Source organism: Mustela nivalis (assembly GCF_964662115.1).
Source record: "Mustela nivalis genome assembly, chromosome: 9".
Classification (NCBI taxonomy): domain Eukaryota; kingdom Metazoa; phylum Chordata; class Mammalia; order Carnivora; family Mustelidae; genus Mustela; species Mustela nivalis.
Genome location: NC_139028.1, coordinates 22996200 through 23014027, shown reverse-complemented (window position 1 = coordinate 23014027; position 17828 = coordinate 22996200). Strand labels below are relative to the sequence as shown.

General features: G+C 58.3%; 1 protein-coding gene across 1 annotated transcript in view; it reads left to right on the top strand.

Annotated features, from left to right (window-relative positions):
- LOC309840973 (nectin-1) overlaps window positions 1–15778 on the top strand; it is a 62153-nt gene extending 46375 nt beyond the window's left edge. The window contains exons 2-6 of the mRNA XM_082683679.1: window positions 619–969; window positions 1461–1763; window positions 2192–2309; window positions 3627–3778; window positions 11524–15778. Coding sequence (XP_082539805.1) covers window positions 619–969; window positions 1461–1763; window positions 2192–2309; window positions 3627–3778; window positions 11524–12071 — 1472 coding nt within the window. The 3' untranslated portion in view covers window positions 12072–15778. The remainder of the gene's footprint in view (window positions 1–618; window positions 970–1460; window positions 1764–2191; window positions 2310–3626; window positions 3779–11523) is intronic.
- Window positions 15779–17828: the final 2050 nt, after the last annotated feature.

Genomic DNA, 17828 nt, shown 5'->3' with positions numbered 1-17828 from the left:
CAGCCTCTGGGGAGAAGACCTGTGGGGATGGCCATCATGGCGGCCACTGTGAGCCATGTGGGTGGGCAGCGCTTCCTGTCTCCTGACACACTTTCTCCTCAGTCCCACTGATTGTCCTAGCAAATGCTGTGGGGTGGAGGACTGGACTTTATGCCCCATTTGCCAGAAGGGGACTGAAGCCCGGAAAGGGGATGAGGTTGTCCTCTCCCAAGAAGACCACGCGCTGACCCTCCTCATCCAAGACCAGGGAGGCAGTGTGAGTTTACCGCTGAGAGGTGGCAGCCACGATGTGTCATGAGGGGAAAGGGCAGCTTCTGGAACAGTGCGTCCAGTGTATGATTCTGGCTCTGTGTGAGGGAGGGAGAATGTAGAGAGAAGAAAGTAAAGAGGACATTTCCTCCAGGATTATTGGTGATATTTTTGCGCGGCGGGATCCTGGGCAGTGCGGTTTCCACAGTAGTTTTCAGTATTTCCCAGAGTGCTTTCAGTACCAGCAATCAGTGTTTCTGTGATCAGCATCAGAAGAGTAGTTCTGGCAGAGAGAGGGGAGCAGTGGCCCAGGAGTGCGGGCAGGGGGCCGTGCCTGTCGCTGACCACCCCTGTGTGTCCTCTGACCAGGCCCCCAGGCCCAGGTGGTCCAGGTGAACGACTCCATGTACGGCTTCATCGGCACCGACGTGGTTCTGCACTGCAGCTTCGCCAACCAGCTGCCCGACGTGAAGATCACCCAGGTCACGTGGCAGAAGGCCACCAACAGCTCCAAGCAGAATGTGGCCATCTACAACCCGGCCATGGGCGTCTCGGTGCTGAAGCCCTACCGCGAGCGCGTGGAATTCCTGCGGCCCTCCTTCATGGACGGCACCATCCGCCTCTCGCGCCTGGAGCTGGATGACGAGGGGGTCTACATCTGCGAGTTCGCCACCTTCCCCGCTGGCAATCGAGAGAGCCAGCTCAATCTCACAGTGATGGGTAAGCTGGCCCCACCCCTCCCTCCCTGCTCGTGCGGGGGGCCCGGGGCCTGGCCATCCTCACCATGTGCCTCAGCGACCCCGTCATTTGCCTTGAGTTGCCTGCGCCCCGAGCCCCAGGCGTGTCACATCCAGTCCCTGCCAGCCCAGTGGGGCCACAGTTCACTGGGGGTTGGGGGCAGGGCCTTTGCCATGGTCAGAGCTGGAGATTGGGTTTCAGGTTGGAGCCCCACCTGGGGGCTTTGTGGGTGGCCAGGAAGCAGACCCTGCGGGGAGGGCAGGAGCCCTTGGCTGGAGCAGGCCGAGGCTCTGAGAAGGGCTCCACTTGACAGAAGCAGGTCCCAGCCGTAGAGCAGGAAGGACGTGGGTTAGGTGTGAAGCTGTCCCCGGAGAAGTGCCAAGAGGGGAGGATGGCCAGGGGGGTGTCTGGGGCCTACACACCTTGGGCGAGGCAGTGGAGCTGGTCCCATGGCGCTCTCCGCTTCCCCGCAGCCAAACCCACCAACTGGGTGGAGGGTACCCAGGCAGTGCTTCGAGCCAAGAAGGGGCAGGATGACAAGGTCCTGGTGGCCACCTGCACCTCGGCCAACGGGAAGCCTCCCAGCGTGGTATCCTGGGAAACACGTCTGAAGGGCGAAGCAGAGTACCAGGAGATCCGGAACCCCAACGGCACAGTGACCGTCATCAGCCGCTACCGCCTGGTGCCCAGCCGGGAAGCCCATCAGCAGTCCCTGGCCTGCATCGTCAACTACCACATGGACCGCTTCCGAGAGAGCCTCACCCTCAATGTGCAGTGTGAGCAGGGCGCAGGGCGGGCCGGTTCCCCGGGGTGGGCACCGCCGTCCCCTGCCCACCCACCTCCCCCCGTGCCAGCCCTCCCTCCTCCTCTGCTTCTGTCTCCTACTGCTCTCCCCTCCCTGCCCCTTCTTTCTCTGGCCTCTCAAGCCTTCCCCTCCCTCTCTCTTCCTGGGGGTGCTTTGGCCTCCCTCCTCTCTTCCCCCATCTCCTCCCTTGGCTCATCTGTCCTCATCCTTTCCTCAGTCCCCTTGCTGCTTCTGCTCTGAGGGTCTGTGATCACCACCCTCTCCCCTTCTCTCTCCCTTTCCAAGCTGGTTCCATCCATGTCACTGCTATCCACCCTCCTTTCCCTGTCCGAGGTTCCCTCATCCCGAGCCCTGCTCTCCTGACTTCCCCCTTCTCAAACATCATCCCTTGCCCCACAGATGAGCCCGAGGTGACCATTGAGGGCTTTGATGGGAACTGGTACCTGCAGCGAACAGACGTGAAGCTCACGTGCAAAGCTGACGCCAACCCCCCTGCCACCGAATACCACTGGACCACGTAAGTGCTCTAGGGCGGGCCGGGCTCCCGGCAGGGTCCCTAGCCAGTCACAGGGAGATACCCCACCCTACCTCCAGGAGCATTAAGTGGGGAGGAAATCAGGGTCTTCATTCAGGTTTCTCAGCGGGAAGGGGAGGGGCCGCGAGAGACCCCATGTACATACACCCCCCCCATCTGACAGCAGCAGGGTCAGCGGGACAAACCATTCTGCCAAAGGGGGATTCCCTCATGATCTGCCTGCTTTCCTCTCCCTAATAAAGAATTTTGTCGTTTTGGTTTGGTGATCTCAGTCTGAGTCACTCCCACCCGAGCCCCCGGTATTTATTTTTATCGAGGTGTCCCCAGGGAAGCTGGCTTTCTGGAGCATCCCAGATCTTTCTTTGTTCCCATTCCTTCTCTCCAGCACCCCCAGATTCTCAAGGAGAGGGCAGCCGTCAGCCCAGCATGCCTGTGTTCATGGCGTGCTTGTCCCTTATCCCGTCCTCTGGTTCCTGGCTTCCCAGTCTTTGAACCTGGCTCTTAGAGGGTCTGGTCCGCTCCTGCAATTGGCTCTGATGGCCTGAGCCAAGGTGCTTTCCAGCTGGTGTTGTCAGCTGGATGGAACACGTAGAAAGACGGGTGTGGGGAAGTCAAGAAGCAGGCTGACGTGATAGCCAGGAGGTGGCTGCCACATTGTGTCTGTACTCTTTCTCCGGGAGGCAGAGGGCACTGGCTTGCCCAGCTCACTCTCACCCTCCGTCCACTTCCTGAAACCAGAAGCGCTTCTGAAGGTGCAGGTCGCCAGGGCCAGCTTGCCAGTGTCAGCTCTGTGTGCCTGGGAGCTGCTAGGTCCAACAGAACCTTAGCTTCATGGATCAGAAGGCAGTTCCCTGTGTTTCCCCAGGAGAAAGGCCTGTGATATGTCTAGCGGAACAATGAGATAGTGAAATGGGACTCGATTCCTCCATGAGGGGGTTCCACGAGCAGCTTGTTAAACCACAACCCAAGAAACCAGGTCTAACTGGAAGAGCACTGTGCCAGGAGTCAAAGACCCGGGCTCCAGTTCTGTCACAAGGAGCTGTGTTCCTTGACTGTGAACTTAGAGTTTCTCATCAGTTCAGTGGGACAAGTACCTTCCAGTCCTGTCTGCATTTCAGTGCTGGGACCACTGAGTGTGAAACGCAGAAGACAGTTGGGGCTGTTTTTCTTCCTTCCAAGACAGACCCTGTCTGACTCATTCAGCAAACGGTCTGGGAGTCTTGGAGGAGTTGGGTGACACTAGGGTAGCCTCTGGCGGGGAGAGTCGTAACCCTCTGCCCTGTCTCCCCATCCCCGCAGGCTGAATGGCTCTCTCCCCAAGGGCGTGGAGGCCCAGAACAGAACCCTCTTCTTCAGGGGGCCCATCAACTACAGCCTGGCAGGGACCTATGTGTGTGAGGCCACCAACCCCATCGGCACACGCTCGGGCCAGGTGGAGGTCAACATCACAGGTAGGAAGCTGTCCCCTGCCTGGCCTCTCTCTGCCCACTCACTGCTTCTTCCACAACCGATGTCCCCCACCTTTGGCTTGTGTCATGGCAGGAAGATCATGTCTCCTCTTCCTCCTCCAATTCCCCCTTGAGCTCTGGCCATTGGCCTTGCTTTGCTTTTCTGTTTCCTCTGTTACAAGGCTCTGTGTGAGACAGGGTGACCCCCGATCAGAGAGGGGTCGGAGGGAGGCAGTAAGCGCCGTCTGCAACAATGCTGTGCAACAATGTTGGGGGGGATGGGGGGCCAGTCAGGGGCGGTGTTAGAGCTGCCCGTGCCCTGTGATGCCGGCAGCCAGAGCACCTCTGTTCCTGCAGTTCAGGAAACCCACGTGGGCGGCCGGGGGAGGCTTACCTCAAGCAGGGACACTGGAGGGAAAACAAGGAGATAGCCCAGAGCCATGGTGGTCCTATGCCCCCCCACTAAATTACTGTTTTCCCTGCATCTTGCTGTGTGTCGGTGCAGAATAGGAAATTCAGCCACCTGACCTCTCGGCCCGAGGGAGGGAGCACAGGAGCTAGGATGTTCTGGGGGAGGCCTGCCATGGGCTGTGAAAGCAGCACGGGCGCCCGCGTCAGACAGCTGGGACGTGGACAGGTCCTCGAGGTGCCTGGAAGCCTTGTTGTCAGAATGTACAAAATGTGGGCCGAGTACCTAGCGCAGACCAGCCTGTCAACAAATGGCCCATGCTCTGTGATTAGAATCTCGATCTCTGTCATTATCATGATTAATGGAAGGATCAAAACAAGCCAATAGAGGGGTACAGCTGCCTTCCCAAGTTCACAGCCGGAACGGGGAGTGTCTTTAACATTGTAGCTGAGCTGGTCGCAGGATAGGGAAGTGACAGAAAGAAGCGCCTGGCTAGGGAGGTGGTGTCATGTTGCTGCCACAGCCAAGATGGACAGGAAGTGACGTCAGAGGGGTGCGTGTTATGCGCAGGAAGTGATGTCAGAGGGCACGTGTTGTGCGTAGGAAGTGACATCAGGGAGCTGTGGAGCCTGTGGGTGGTTGGACCGTCTCACCGGAGGGCAGGCACAGGACTCGGGCACGGACTGGAGAGGCCTCAGCTCTGGGCCTGGGTCTGAGAGGAGGAGACCTCCTTTGTGGGTATGTCCTGGCACAGCTGCCCAGGGAGCAGCTGGATGGTGTGTGGGACCTGCGACCTGCCATTGGGACCACTCTGTCTCCCCCTCACCCGGGAAGGTGGCGTCCCTGGTCCTTTGCTGCTCTCTTCAACCCCCTGCCCTCTGCTCTCTGACTGGCTGAGGAGGAATGTGGGGAAAGCTAAGGCAGCCTGTCCTCCAGGCTCGGGTCTGGGCTGGAGGTCAGGGCAGATTCACACGCTTCTCCGCTCCTGGAGAAAATGTGGGTCGAGCTCAGTAGGAGCCTTGCAGGGGCCCGAGCTCTGGCCATGGGGGCCACGGTGCAGACAAGGATGAGGAGTGAGGAGTATTGGTAAGGGAGCATGACCACGCCGCCGCGAGTCGTATCCTAGGAGGGTCACGCGGACGGGCCTGGGCTGTGTGTGCCTGTGGCTGTGCCTGTCAGTCTGTCATACAGAGATCATCACACTTCGCTCAGGCCAGATGCCTGCTCCACTAGCTTGCACATGCCAAGCCCTCCCTGGGTGGCAGTACCTTCCCCACTGGGGGGCCACCAGCACCCTGGTCCACCCCACCCCCAGATGGGGGACCACTGTGTCAGCCTCCACCACTCAGGCTCCTTGGGGAAGCTGCGAACCAGAAAATCAGGGGAGGAAACTGAAAAACCTGGGAGCAGTGACCCCCACCCCCCCACCTTCCCTGTGATCCTGCCCCTGGCATGAGTGGACCAGCCAGAGGCCCTTCTAGGCTTTTGGAGCCAAGGAGTGCTACCCACCCCAGAGGCAGGGCTGGGCCAGCAAAGGTAGAGACTCCCTTCTCCCAAAGCTCAGGAGATGTGGGATGCCCGGGAGTGCAGAGTTGCTCGTCAAAGTCACCAGGTCCAGGAGCAGGGAGGAAGGGAAGGGGGCACTTGTCAGGCCCGGACTACAAAACAGAGGAAAGAAGCCAGCTGTGGAGGCGGGCCATCTCCTTGCGCTGATGGCTGCAGGGGTGCCCCGCATGGGATCTGTGGTCAGGCCTCACTGGCCCTGTGGGCAGGGGGACCAAGCTGCCGAGGGCTCCAACTGGAGGAGGCACATAGCCTCTCCTCCTGGGCTCCCCAGAGATACTGAGCGGGACCAGGGGGTGGGGGGTAACCAAAGTCACATGCAGGAGTGGTGAGAAGGGCCTTGCATAGGGACACTCTGCTGACAGCCCAGTCAGGCAGAAGCCAAGGAAGCATGACGCTCACTGAATCACTCACTGGTGGTCCCAGGAGCGGTTTCACTGGCCATCCCGAGGGAAGGAGGGAAGCTCTCGCATCCCCTCTGGAGGCTCAGCCAGGAAGCCAGAGCCATTTCGGAGCTGCGAGTTCTTGGGCTCACGGACAATTTCCGAGCAGCCGCCGCTACCACCAGACCTCATCCCGCATCAGCTAGTGTCTGTCACATTCTCTGGGGGCCCCATCCGAAGGGCGCAGCAATGCCCTGGGCTCCAAGCCCCACTAGTCAGGAGGGAATGCATGAGCAAGACAGATAAGTGGAAATTTAATTTTTCATCCTGGCCATCCGTTCGGGTAATAGCTTTGCCCTGGGCGCATCTGGAGAGGAAAATGAAGAGCAGCTGGGGTCGGGGGGAGGTGTCGGGCAGCAGGGTGTGCGCCAAAGACCCGAGCGTGTGCAGGGCACGCATGTGCAGTGCACTGCCCCCACACGGACACACTTTAGCACAGGCTTCTCAGGGTCCTGGGTTCTGGGGAAGGTGGCATTTGAGTTGTTTCTATAGGGATGAGTGAGTGGGCAGTGATGGGAGGATGGGGGTTCACAGGCAGGGGAAGCTTGTGGGAGCCGAGTGGGCAGGAATGGAAGGAGTGGGCCTTTCTCTGTGTTGTCAAAGGGGATTCTCTGGAGGGTTCTCAGCAGAGAAGCGGCGTGGGGAGGCAGACGGCTTAGACCAAGCATTTGAGAGGCTGTGTGGATGGCACCAGGGGACTGGTTAGGGGCTGTACAGTGAGCGTGTCCCTAATGGAGAGCAGCAGGCCTGCGCTGCGGCCACGGGGCCGGTGGGGAAGGACGCACCAGAATTTGTGTGTACGTGTCCACAGCGCCTGGGTCCCTCAGACGAGTCCATTTCCAGGATCTGAGTGCTGAGGAGCAGTTTCCTAGCCCTGTAGTCCCAAAACAAACCAGCGAGCTCCCTTCTCCCTCTGTGAGTGTGGGGGAGAGGTGCTCAGGGTATGGCCTTGGCCAGACTATAAAGAGGCTAGATGGGGCAGTGTCTAGCCCTGGACTGGTGCTGTCTGGAGGAGAGTCTCCAGGCCGCTCCAGGGGCAGATCAGGAGGGTGTCTGCCCCAGTTCCCACTTCTGGTGATGTCGCAAACTCATCCACTGGGGGTGACCACTGCAGGGTGAAGGAAACGGGTCTTCCTCTTAGACTGGGAGTTCTCACCACCACATGTTGGTGGGGCTTCGGGGTCCATCTGGAACGGAGGGGATGTGTGAGCTTGGTATGAGCCTGCAATGGCATGTGCCAGGGCATAAGTGTGGGTGTGTGCCTCTGAGTGTGCAAACGTGCTCTGGCAAGCCGGCAGGCGCCTGTCTGTATGCTGAGTGTGCACACGGGAGGCCTGGCTGGTGGATGGCAGCAGTGTGCAGGTGGTTACATCTGGGCCCCTGGGAGGGCTGGGGTCCAGCTCCAGCATGACAAGGCCCTGCTCGATGATACGCTGCACAGCTGCTGCGGCTACTTCGGGAGGACAGGGCTTCCCAGAGCCTGACCTCAGGCCTTCCCACCTCCCTACGGCCACAGCTGTGCACCCTGGGAACTGTAGTTTTTCCGGCCTTCCAGCCCCATCTCCTGAGGCCAGAGCGCTTCCCTCTGCACCCTCACCTGGCATCTGAAATCCGTCTGCAACACCGGGAGGTCACCTAAGCCCTTCTTCTAACCTAGACTGGCCTGGACGCAAAGCAACCAAAATGACCAGGGTTCCCCCTTGTTCCCAAAAGATCCTCAGGGAAGAGTCAACCTCCTTAGGGCTGAGGGGTAGGGGAAAAAAAAGTGAAACAAAAGGATCTAGAAGGGAAAGACACCCAGAGGCTCACCTCTAAGACAAGCCTTGCCTTAACGATCCATTCAACAAATACTCTTGATCTCTGGCCACCTGCCAGGCAGGTGAGGTTCTTGGGAGTACCTCAATGAGGCCAAGTCCCTGTCCCTCTGGAGTTAGTACAGAAGGACAGACTGCAAACGACAGAGGAACCACATTCAAAAAATCACGTGGTCCTGTTGAAAGTGACACGGAGCAAAGAGGAGGAGGATGAAGGCGACATAAGGGCTGGGGCAGGGGTCATGAGCTGCGGTTGGAAACAGGGCAGTCAGAGCAGGCCTCGGCGAGAAGGGGATCCCAATGAGAAGTGTGAGCCAGGCCTTGAAGGAGGTGAGGGGGTGACCATGGGACATCTAGAGAAGAGTCTGCCGGAGTACAGGGCAGCTGGTGCCAAGGCCCTGGGTAAGCCTTGAGCAGAGTGAGCCAGGAGGAAAGCAAGAGATGAAATCAGAGGTGGGAGCAGAGAGGCCCAGGTCATGTCGGACATTTGAAACTCTTCAGATTTGACAGGATCTCTGTGGCTGCTGTGTTCAAAAGGGTCTCCAGAGGGGAAAGGAAGAATCAGGGAAGCCAGTTGGACAGCTGTTGCAATAATGCACGTGACAGGGACGCCTGGAGGGCTCAGTCCGTGAAGTGTGTGCCTTCGGCTCCGGTCATGACCCCAGGGTCCTGGAATCAAGTTCTGTGTCAGGCTCCCTGCTCCCCAGGGAATCTGCTTCTCCCTCTCCTGCCACTCGTTCTCTCAAGCTCTCGCTCTCTTCCTCTCTCAAATAAATATTTAAAAAATTAATGCAAGTGATCGGTGATGGTGGCTTGGATTAGGGACGGAGCGATGGCGGAAAGTCCTCAGGTTCTAGATTTACTCTGAATTCGAATTTACAGACTAATTTGGGACACAAGCTGTAATCACGAAATAGGTTAATACACCAAACTCTACCATACCCTGATTAGTGGGGCCCAAAAAATTCAGTCTAGTCAAGTAAAACGTCAGAGAGCTTTATTTTTTCGTTGGATCTCTGCCGTCGCAGAAAGTGTAAAAATATAGTGGAACTTAGACTCACACAGCTATAACATACATGAATAGAAACAGTCCCAAATTATCATGGGGATGCCACTTCCCAACCCCTCTCCTCTTTCCTCATTCCTGAAAAAAAAAAAAAAAAAAAAACCTTTAGCCATTCAAAAACTGAAGGAATGGAAATGGGCATGAGGGAATGAGGAAGGGCATTCCTGGAAGGGCCAACAGCACGAGCAGAGGCTTGCAGTAAAGCACCAACTTGGATGGCAAGGCTGGAGAGTTAGCCATAGCCAAGATCAAGTCCGCAGGCAGTGGGGACGTCATTGCTACTCTTTGAAGAAGGGAGTGGTAGTGTCTACACACTGGAAATTAACCTGGTGACTGTAGACAGAGCGACTCAAAGGACAGAGACCAAATGGAGGTGGGAGATTCAGGAATCTCCTACAGGAATCTCCTACCTGGCATGAAGTGATAAAACATTGAATAGGAAGAGTCTAACAGGGTTAGATGGAAAAATTTGAAAGGAAAGGTAGGTCCCTCCATGTGAATGCCTTTCTTATTCTCTTGGCCTCTCCAAGTCCTTGCCATCCTCAAGGCTTGGCATAAGTCTTTTCCAAGAAGCCTTTGCTAGCTCCAGACCACAGTGTTCTCCCTCACCTGTACTCCTGAGGCCCCTGTCTGCCAGTGCCCTTGACTGTCTGCATGCTGCTTTGTCTCTAAGGGTGTCATTTGGGAGGCTGTTTCTTGTATTCTGTGACCAGCAAAACAGATGCTCCGTAGATGTTTGTTGATTGGGTAGATGGATGGAGTGGTAGAGAGGCAGATGGCTGGATAGAGGGGTAGATAGGTAGGGGGATGACTTAGTGGCTTGGTGGGTGGGTGGGTGGATGGATGGATGTTTAAGGGGGTGGATAGGTAAATGGATGGTTGAGTGGGTGGGTGGATGGTTGGATTAGTGGATGGACCAGTGGGTAGATAGATCAGTAGATGGGGGCATGGATGGGTGAAGTGATGAGGTAAGTTAGAGGTGAGAACTGAAGAGTTAGCAGGCAGGGTGAAAGCAGAGAGGCTAGGCTCCTGATAGCTGCCTTTCGGGCACGCTTTGTGGAAGCAACTCCCACTTTGTAGGGGAGCCATGTGCAGCCCTTTTAAAGGCAGTAAACAGATGGGACCTAGTGAAGCAGGAGAAGCTTGAAGTTCCAGGGAAATGGTTCTGGAAGTGGGCAGTAAGGACAAATACTCAGTAAATATTTATTGGGCAGCCACTTGGTGACCTGCATGGAGGACACAGTGGTGACAAGTGGCTGTGCCTCTCTCTGCCAACTCCTTCCTGGTGGAGAGGCCAGGACAGGAGCATCTGGGTGGTCCCTGCTCAGCCATGTGACTGCCGATAAATGGCCTCCCCTTCTTTGGGCCTCTGTTTTCATTAGGCCTTCCAGCCTGGACTCCCAGAAGTCCTTTCCTCTTCTAGTCTCGGGCCTGCTTCTGCCTGCTGCAGGCAGCACCCCACCCACTCCCACACAGGGGCTAGCTTCCCCTCTGGAAGGACGGAACGGGCTCATAGGAAGAGCAGGTTCCCTTAGAGCGGGTGATGCCCACTGAGGGAGTGAGCTGGCAGGAACCGATTCCCGGAGACCAGAACAGATGCCCTAACCATACACCTTTGCCTGGGCCTGAGTGAGGAGGGCTTAGAACAGCCTGGCAGCCCTCCCAGGCTCCCCCAGAACCTGCCCACAGCGCTCCTGACCCAGGTCAGCCGTGGTCTCCGGTGCCACCCTGTGGTGGTGCTGAGAACCGCCTCCCTCTGCCTGCCCTCCGACCCCCTTCGGCCTCTGGCAAGGAAGGCCCTGTAAGGAGAGGGAAGGGACAGCACAGGCGCTCCCCCAATCAGCCTTCCCTCCCACCTCCTGCTTCCTTTCTCTTCCCTCTACCTCTCCTGCCTCCTCCTTTCCACCCTGTCACTGGGGTGCACGTTTCTGCACGCGCATTCTGCCATGATGGCCAGGGTGTGCCCTGGCACACTCCCTCGTGTGTATGCGTCGTCGCCATGTGTGTGCATGTGCGCTCGCACCTCACTCGTGCACAGCCACGCTGAGCGTCTTCTGCCCCTGGCCCAGGCTGGCAGTACTCTCAGCACCCACCTTGCTCTGCAGGGCCAGACCGCTGCCAAGAACCACAGCCCTGGTTTCTGGCACTCACAGGGCGTCCCTGGGGCCAGCCTGGGACCCTGTCCTCTTCCGTGTGCCCTAGGGAGCACAGTGAAATCAGACGTGGGCACCCAGTGACCTGCAGGTGTCCGGCGCAGGCTCTCTGTGCAAAAGAACGAACTGGTGTTGCATCATTGGCTGGTGGCCTCGGGCAGGTCATTCAACTTTTCTAAGCTTCGTCCCCTCCACCCCCTGCTTCCTGGCCTTTCCATCCCCTGCCTCCTGCCACCCCTGCCGACTCCCCCCAGGAACAGACACTGACACTGTCCCCCTCCATGTCTTTTCCTCACCCAGAGTTCCCCTACACCCCGTCTCCTCCTGAACACGGGCGGCGCGCCGGGCCGGTGCCCACGGCCATCATTGGGGGCGTGGCAGGGAGCATCTTGCTGGTGGTGATCGTGGTCGGCGGGATTGTGGTGGCCCTGCGCCGGCGCCGGCACACCTTCAAGGGTGACTACAGCACCAAGAAGCACGTGTACGGCAACGGCTACAGCAAGGCGGGCATCCCCCAGCACCACCCGCCCATGGCCCAGAACCTGCAGTACCCAGATGACTCGGACGATGAGAAGAAGCCCGGCCCTCTGGGTGGGAGCAGCTACGAGGAAGAGGAGGAGGAGGAGGGCGGCGGAGGGGGCGAGCGCAAGGTGGGCGGTCCCCACCCCAAATACGACGAGGACGCCAAGCGGCCCTACTTCACCGTGGATGAGGCGGAGGCCCGTCAGGATGGCTACGGGGACCGGACTCTGGGCTACCAGTATGACCCCGAACAGCTGGACTTGGCCGAGAACATGGTTTCTCAGAACGACGGATCTTTCATTTCCAAGAAGGAGTGGTACGTGTAGCCTCCACCGCCAGAGCCTCTGTCTGCGCCTCTTCCTCCCCAGCCCCCACCCGCACGCCCCCTGCCCACCCCCGTGCCCTCTCCTCTGGGAGCTCAACAGAGACTCACCCAGCTGCCCAAAGCCAGCTCCACACTCCTGGGGAGCGGGGAGCCCAGGGCACACACGACCTGGCTTGGTTTTGATTTCCTCCCTGTCCCCGGCCCTCCCCATGCTGTTGTGTTCACTGTGGCTTTGGTGTTGCTGTACCTTTTCTCCCCTGACCCTCCGCCTGCCCTCTGTGTGGGGAGCCCTATTCTCGTCTTGTGTACCTGGGCACCCCTCCAGGGTTTGGGGAGCCAGCCCTCCCCCACCCCCCAACACTGGAATCTGTTTGCGTCCTTCCCACTGGGGGTGGAGGGCTGAGGGGGCTCTAAGGGGAAAAGCCCCGCCCTACCCTCAGCTGCTGCTGCTCTTTTCCCAGGGAGAGGGAACCCAGTCCTCCCTGCCATGAGCAGCCGGGAGCTTAGACCCGTGGTCTAGACGGCCATTGCGCCAGAGAGGCAGGGAGAGGCTTCTCCAAAGCACCCAGGGTTGTCTTGTTCGTTAAGTGAATCAAGTTGAGGTCCCCACCCAGGGCCTTGGGCAGTGTATTTTCCTGGCGAGGTTGGTTTTACATTTTTTTTCCTCATTGGCCGACAGAGAATGAAGTTGGCCCAGCTCTGGTACGTCTCTCCTCTTGATCCCTATCTGCTCCCCACACAGTGGGGCTCCAGGTGGACCCTGACCCACACTTCCCGTATGCCTCTACCAATGCATGACAGACACCTACATGCACACTGCCGCTCATGTCCGCCCTTTGTTCCCCCGGGGCTACATGCCCTCGCAGGCTGGACAGCGCCGGGGCCCGCCCCTCTCTGCTCAACCTTTTCCCCTCCCAGTGGAGGGTGGGGACAGCCTTCAGAAGTGTGCAGGGACAGCTGAGACCAGAGCTCCCTGGAGCCTCTACCCTAGGAGCTCAGGCTGGCCCCATAATGCTTCTTTCGGCAGGGGAGTTTCTCCCATTTCTCCCTTACCTGTCAAGTGCTGGTAACTGTTGATTCCCCTGGAGAGTCAGGGCTGGGGGTCCCTAACATGTCCAGGTGACAGAGGTGACCGAGTACCACCAGTCAGTGGGGAAGGGAGTCGACAGGAGAAGCTCTGCAAACACGCACGAAGAGTACAGTGGGCAGCCTACCTGCCAAGTCCAATGCAGATGTTCTGGGCTTGCCGGAAATGCAAGGGGAGTGGGGTCACGAGGAATCCAGATTCAGGAGCTCCTGCTCACCCCTCACCACGTTCCTCTCTCCCCTCCCTGCTCAGCTGTAACTGGTCTCCATTCGGGGATGGGGAAGGGGTAGGGGATCCTTAGGGAAGCTTTCCCTTTGAGTTATAGGTTCCCTCCTTGAATGGGGCTCTGGGTCCCCATCAGTCACCCAAGACGAGGGCTTCCTGTCTGTACAGCCCTCTCCATTCCCCCAGCTCAAAGTGCCTCAGTTCCTCCATCTGCCCACCCTGGTCCCCCCAGCACTCTGGATAGGAAAGACCCTGCGATGGGAGAGGCAGGCTCATGCCTGCCCATTAGGGTTCCAGTTAACTCAACCCAGGCTGTCCAGGGCTCTGTGGGATGGCAAGTGTTGGGGGGGCAGGCAGCAGACCACTCTGTGCCCCAGGGGCACTGACCTACCCTGCCATAGGCTTCCCGAGGGAGCCCCAGCACCCCCTCCTCCCTTCCCTGGTGCTGCTATTGAATCCCTGCCCAGCTCTGTCTCTGCCCTGGCAACCCTGGGCCCACCAGCAGGGCCACCCTCACCTGGCCCCCACTGCCCTCACCCCAGCCCTGGCTGCCCAGTAGCCACGTAGCAGAAGTCTGAAGCCATGCCAGCCCTGGGGCAGCTCTCCCCTCTTGGCACTGGGGGTACTGGATGGGGTGGAGCTGGAGGAGAACGTTTTGAGGTCTTTCTAGCCACAGGGCAGAGGGGTGTGGAGGAGCTGGGCTGCTTCTCCTGGCAGGGCAGAGGGCTTTCTCCATGTTACATCCCACCACACGGCACTCTGGCCCCTGTTTGGTCTCCTTGTGCCCGGGGGCTTACTTGATAGAGGCATTCTCTGTCTTCTGGAAACCATGAAACAAAGAACTCTTCCTCCTGTGTCTCCCTTATCCTGCACTGCCAATCCCTGTTCCTCCTTCTATGATGTACTTAGGAGGGCCCCTGAGCCCAGCCAAAGCACTGAGTCCCCTTTCAGACACCTCCATCCCCTCCCCCCAAGCAAAGCACAAACTGTGGGACCCATGCCACATGCATGGACCGTGTGGGAGGCTGCTGCCTGTCCGGGAGCCCAGCGGCACTCCCAGCAAGGCAGCTGCTACTCGGGGCCGAAGGCGGGCACGAGGCAGGCGGGGGTTGGCACTCGGGCCTGGGGAGGTGGGGTTTTCTGTACCTCGAGTCTGCGGGAAGGTGGGACCTGCTGCTGGGCTCCCTGACACAGCCCGCTGGCGGCAGGGAGGCCTGGCCCAACGGAGACGAGGACGCTCCGCTTCTCCTTCATGCCCCAGCATGAGCTGAGCTTCTGCCTTTGCTGGAAATGAAATAAACTTGGTATTCCTTGTGCCAAGGCATCCCCCAGTTGTCACCCTGCCTCTTGTCACCCTCCCTGTTCTTGGCCCCCCAACCCCCTGACCCCTACCCATTTAAGATTTTGATATAGTTCTGATGTGTAAAAGCATCTGAGTCCCCTTTCATCAGAAGGAGCTGAAAAGCAGCAGCATGGGATTGGTGATCGTGAGCAGGCGCGCACAGCCACCTCCAGCCCCGTCCATGCATGCGCGGGGCACCCCCACCCCCCACAGACCCAAGCACAGGTGCCCTGGGCATGCACAGGTGCGCACGCACGGCCGTGGCCGAGGACTGGGCTGGTCCTGCTGAAAGCCCCACAGGAGAGAGGTGAATTCCCAGTGCTCAGGCCATTAGAGAGACTCATGGGAGCCTCGTTTCCCTGGACCTGTGCCCCCTCTGCCAACCTCCTCCTATGTGCCCAAGCCACTGGTGCAATAATTTTTTTCTGCCATCCTCCGAGCAGAGGAATCGGGAATTGTGTTTGGTGGATGTGAGCAGCTCACCCAAGGGGCGGGGGGGGGGGGTGCTCGCAGGCCTCCAGGGGCCCGGGCAGACCTCAGAAGCCCAGCTGCCACCAGGAGCCCGCTCCTACGAAGGACTGGGCAGGACCCTCCCAGGCCCCCGCACCCACAGAGAGCCCTGCTCTGGCCACGGGCGCCCCAGGGGGGCAGGCCCTGGGGTCCTGGGGCCTCTCGCTGCTGCTGTCCCACCGGAAGGCCAGAGGAGCCCCTGTCCCACTGGTGCTGCTGCTCTTCTGACCCCTGCTGTGAGGAACAGGATTCTAGGCCAGAAAACAATGGTTTCCTCTTTTTGTATAAAATGGAAACAAAAATCCAGGAGAAGCTGCCACTCCTCACCTCTGACTGCAACCCGCTACCTTGCCTTCAGTTTCTTCGTCACCGTGTCGTCTTTGGTCCCGGGGACGGCCCAGCAGGTTCTCCTGGTTCTGACCCAGGGTGGGTGTTTGCATCACCCCCTTTTACTTGTATTAAAAAAAAAAAAAAAAAAAGATGGGTTGAAAAATGTACTGAGGAAAAAAAATGTACTTTTTTATAAATAAAGTGTTTAAAACAACCCGGGTTGTCTGTGTCACTCCTCACCTTCCAACGGAGGCTGTGCCCTGGTCCCCAGCCATGGGTGTGGGGACAGGGTCAAGCTAGAGACAGGCTGGCAGGGAAGTGAAGGGAAAGGAGACCCCACCCCGCACCAGGGGGCCCGTGTTCTGGGATAGCAACGCAGACCCCTCCAGGACCCCGTCCCTGGTGTGAGGGGCCTGCCTGAGACCTCATCCCAGCGCACAAGCTGCCACGAAGCCTCCCCCACCCCCGGGAAGACTGTGGGCAGCACTGGCAGGCCCAAGTGGGGAGGCCTTCAGGCCACACAGCCTGAGAGGCTGGGGGCTGGCTGAGGCAGCCCTCCCCCCACCCCACCCCGGCTGGCCCTAGTCCCTGCCTCCCTGCCCCACAGCAGCACACTTCCCCCTCTCGCCCACTCCCTGCTGTCCTGCTCCTTCCTGCCAAGTCCCCTCCTGCTGTTGTTTGGAGGAGAGAACCAGCACTGGCACACCTGTCATGTCAGACAGACTGGGGACAGGGGAGAGATGGGGAGCTTTATCCTTTCATCTTTTGTTTCGAGGAGACCACCAGGACCTGTCCCCTGCCAGCTCTCTCTGCCAGAGACCCAGCTACTCATCTCTCCAGGGGACTGGTTGCAGAGAAGGGCTCCTCCTTCCTTGGTCACCTCCCCTCCCAACTCCAGCACCATCTGCTTCCCATCTCCTGGGCTGGAATGCAGGACAAATCGGTCTTGGGTGGGAGTGGCAGGGGGTCACACCCCCCCCCCCATCATCACCAGTAGCATCTCCTTTCACTGAAATCCACACCATTTGCCCCTGAGGAAGGTGGCGGGGGGGTGGGGGAGTGGGTGTTGGAGGCCAAGGTGGTCCTTCCGTCCGGCTCATCTGGGCTGAAGCCCGTCCTCCACACCTAGGATCCAGTGAAGCGTGGAGGCGGGGGCAGGCAGAATCGGGGAATCAGGCGTGGAGAAGGAGCCAGCAGCTGTTGGCAGCTGGCTGGGCCCCTAGCTGGGAGGCCAAACCAGCACCCTAGACTGTTTAGATGCTGGTTTTCGAATGAGATGCAAATTGGTTGTTTAAGTGGTCACTTCCTCAGTTTTCCAGGCTGTCCGTTTAAGTTAATTTTTAATTTGCACAGGCAATAAATGCTTAATTACATTATTAATATATTGGAAAAGAGCAGTGGACAGAACGTCCTAATTGGCATTTAACTAGAGCGTTCCGGCAAATTAGCCAAGACTTTCCCCAGCAGCGGAAGGAGGGCCAGCCAATTAGTCCCAGGCACAGGCTCTCCAGGCCAGGGAAGCCAGATCTGGCCCCTTCCCCCAGGGTCCCAGGAGTACAGGGCACACCTCACTCTCTCGTTGCTAGTTGAGCTAGGCTCAGGAAGAACTTTCCTGGTTAGGCTCCTTCTGCCCAAACCTCAACCCTCAGCCCTGTCCCCACATCCAGAGGACAAAATGCTAGGTGACCTGGGGACAGAACCTACCAGTGTGGCTAAGGTCCCCCTGGGGTGTGCCCACCACTGCCTTCAGCTGTGGGCCTGGGACTAAGATAGCTAGGCAGCCAGAGCTCCTTTCTGGGTACCATGGAGGCCCCTCTCCTTTCTTCCTTACCTCGAGCACTCTGATTGTAGGATGTTGAAGAGAATGAACTTGATGAACGGAGGAATTCATTGTTTTACTCATGCATGCATTCATTCATTTGGCCACTCTGGGCCAGGCCACTCCTGAGTTTCTGTAATGATCCCGCCCAGAGTCCTTCTTTCAAAAAATTCTGAGTGTCCAGGGGTCCCAAATTCCAAAACAGCCAGTGCCTGAAGTCGAAGCAGAACTGTGCATAAAGTCCTATGGGTAGCACAGAACAAGAATGTCTTCATTTTACTTGGGAAGGTCTGAAAGGCTTGTGATGTTTCCCCTGGGCCTAAAGGATGTGTAGGGGTTCTCCAGACCAGAAGTGTTTAAGAGGATCCCAGGCCAACTTGAGAATTTAGCACCTTGTATTAGTTCTAAAAGATCATTCTAGCCCAACATGCTCATTCGGCCCAAT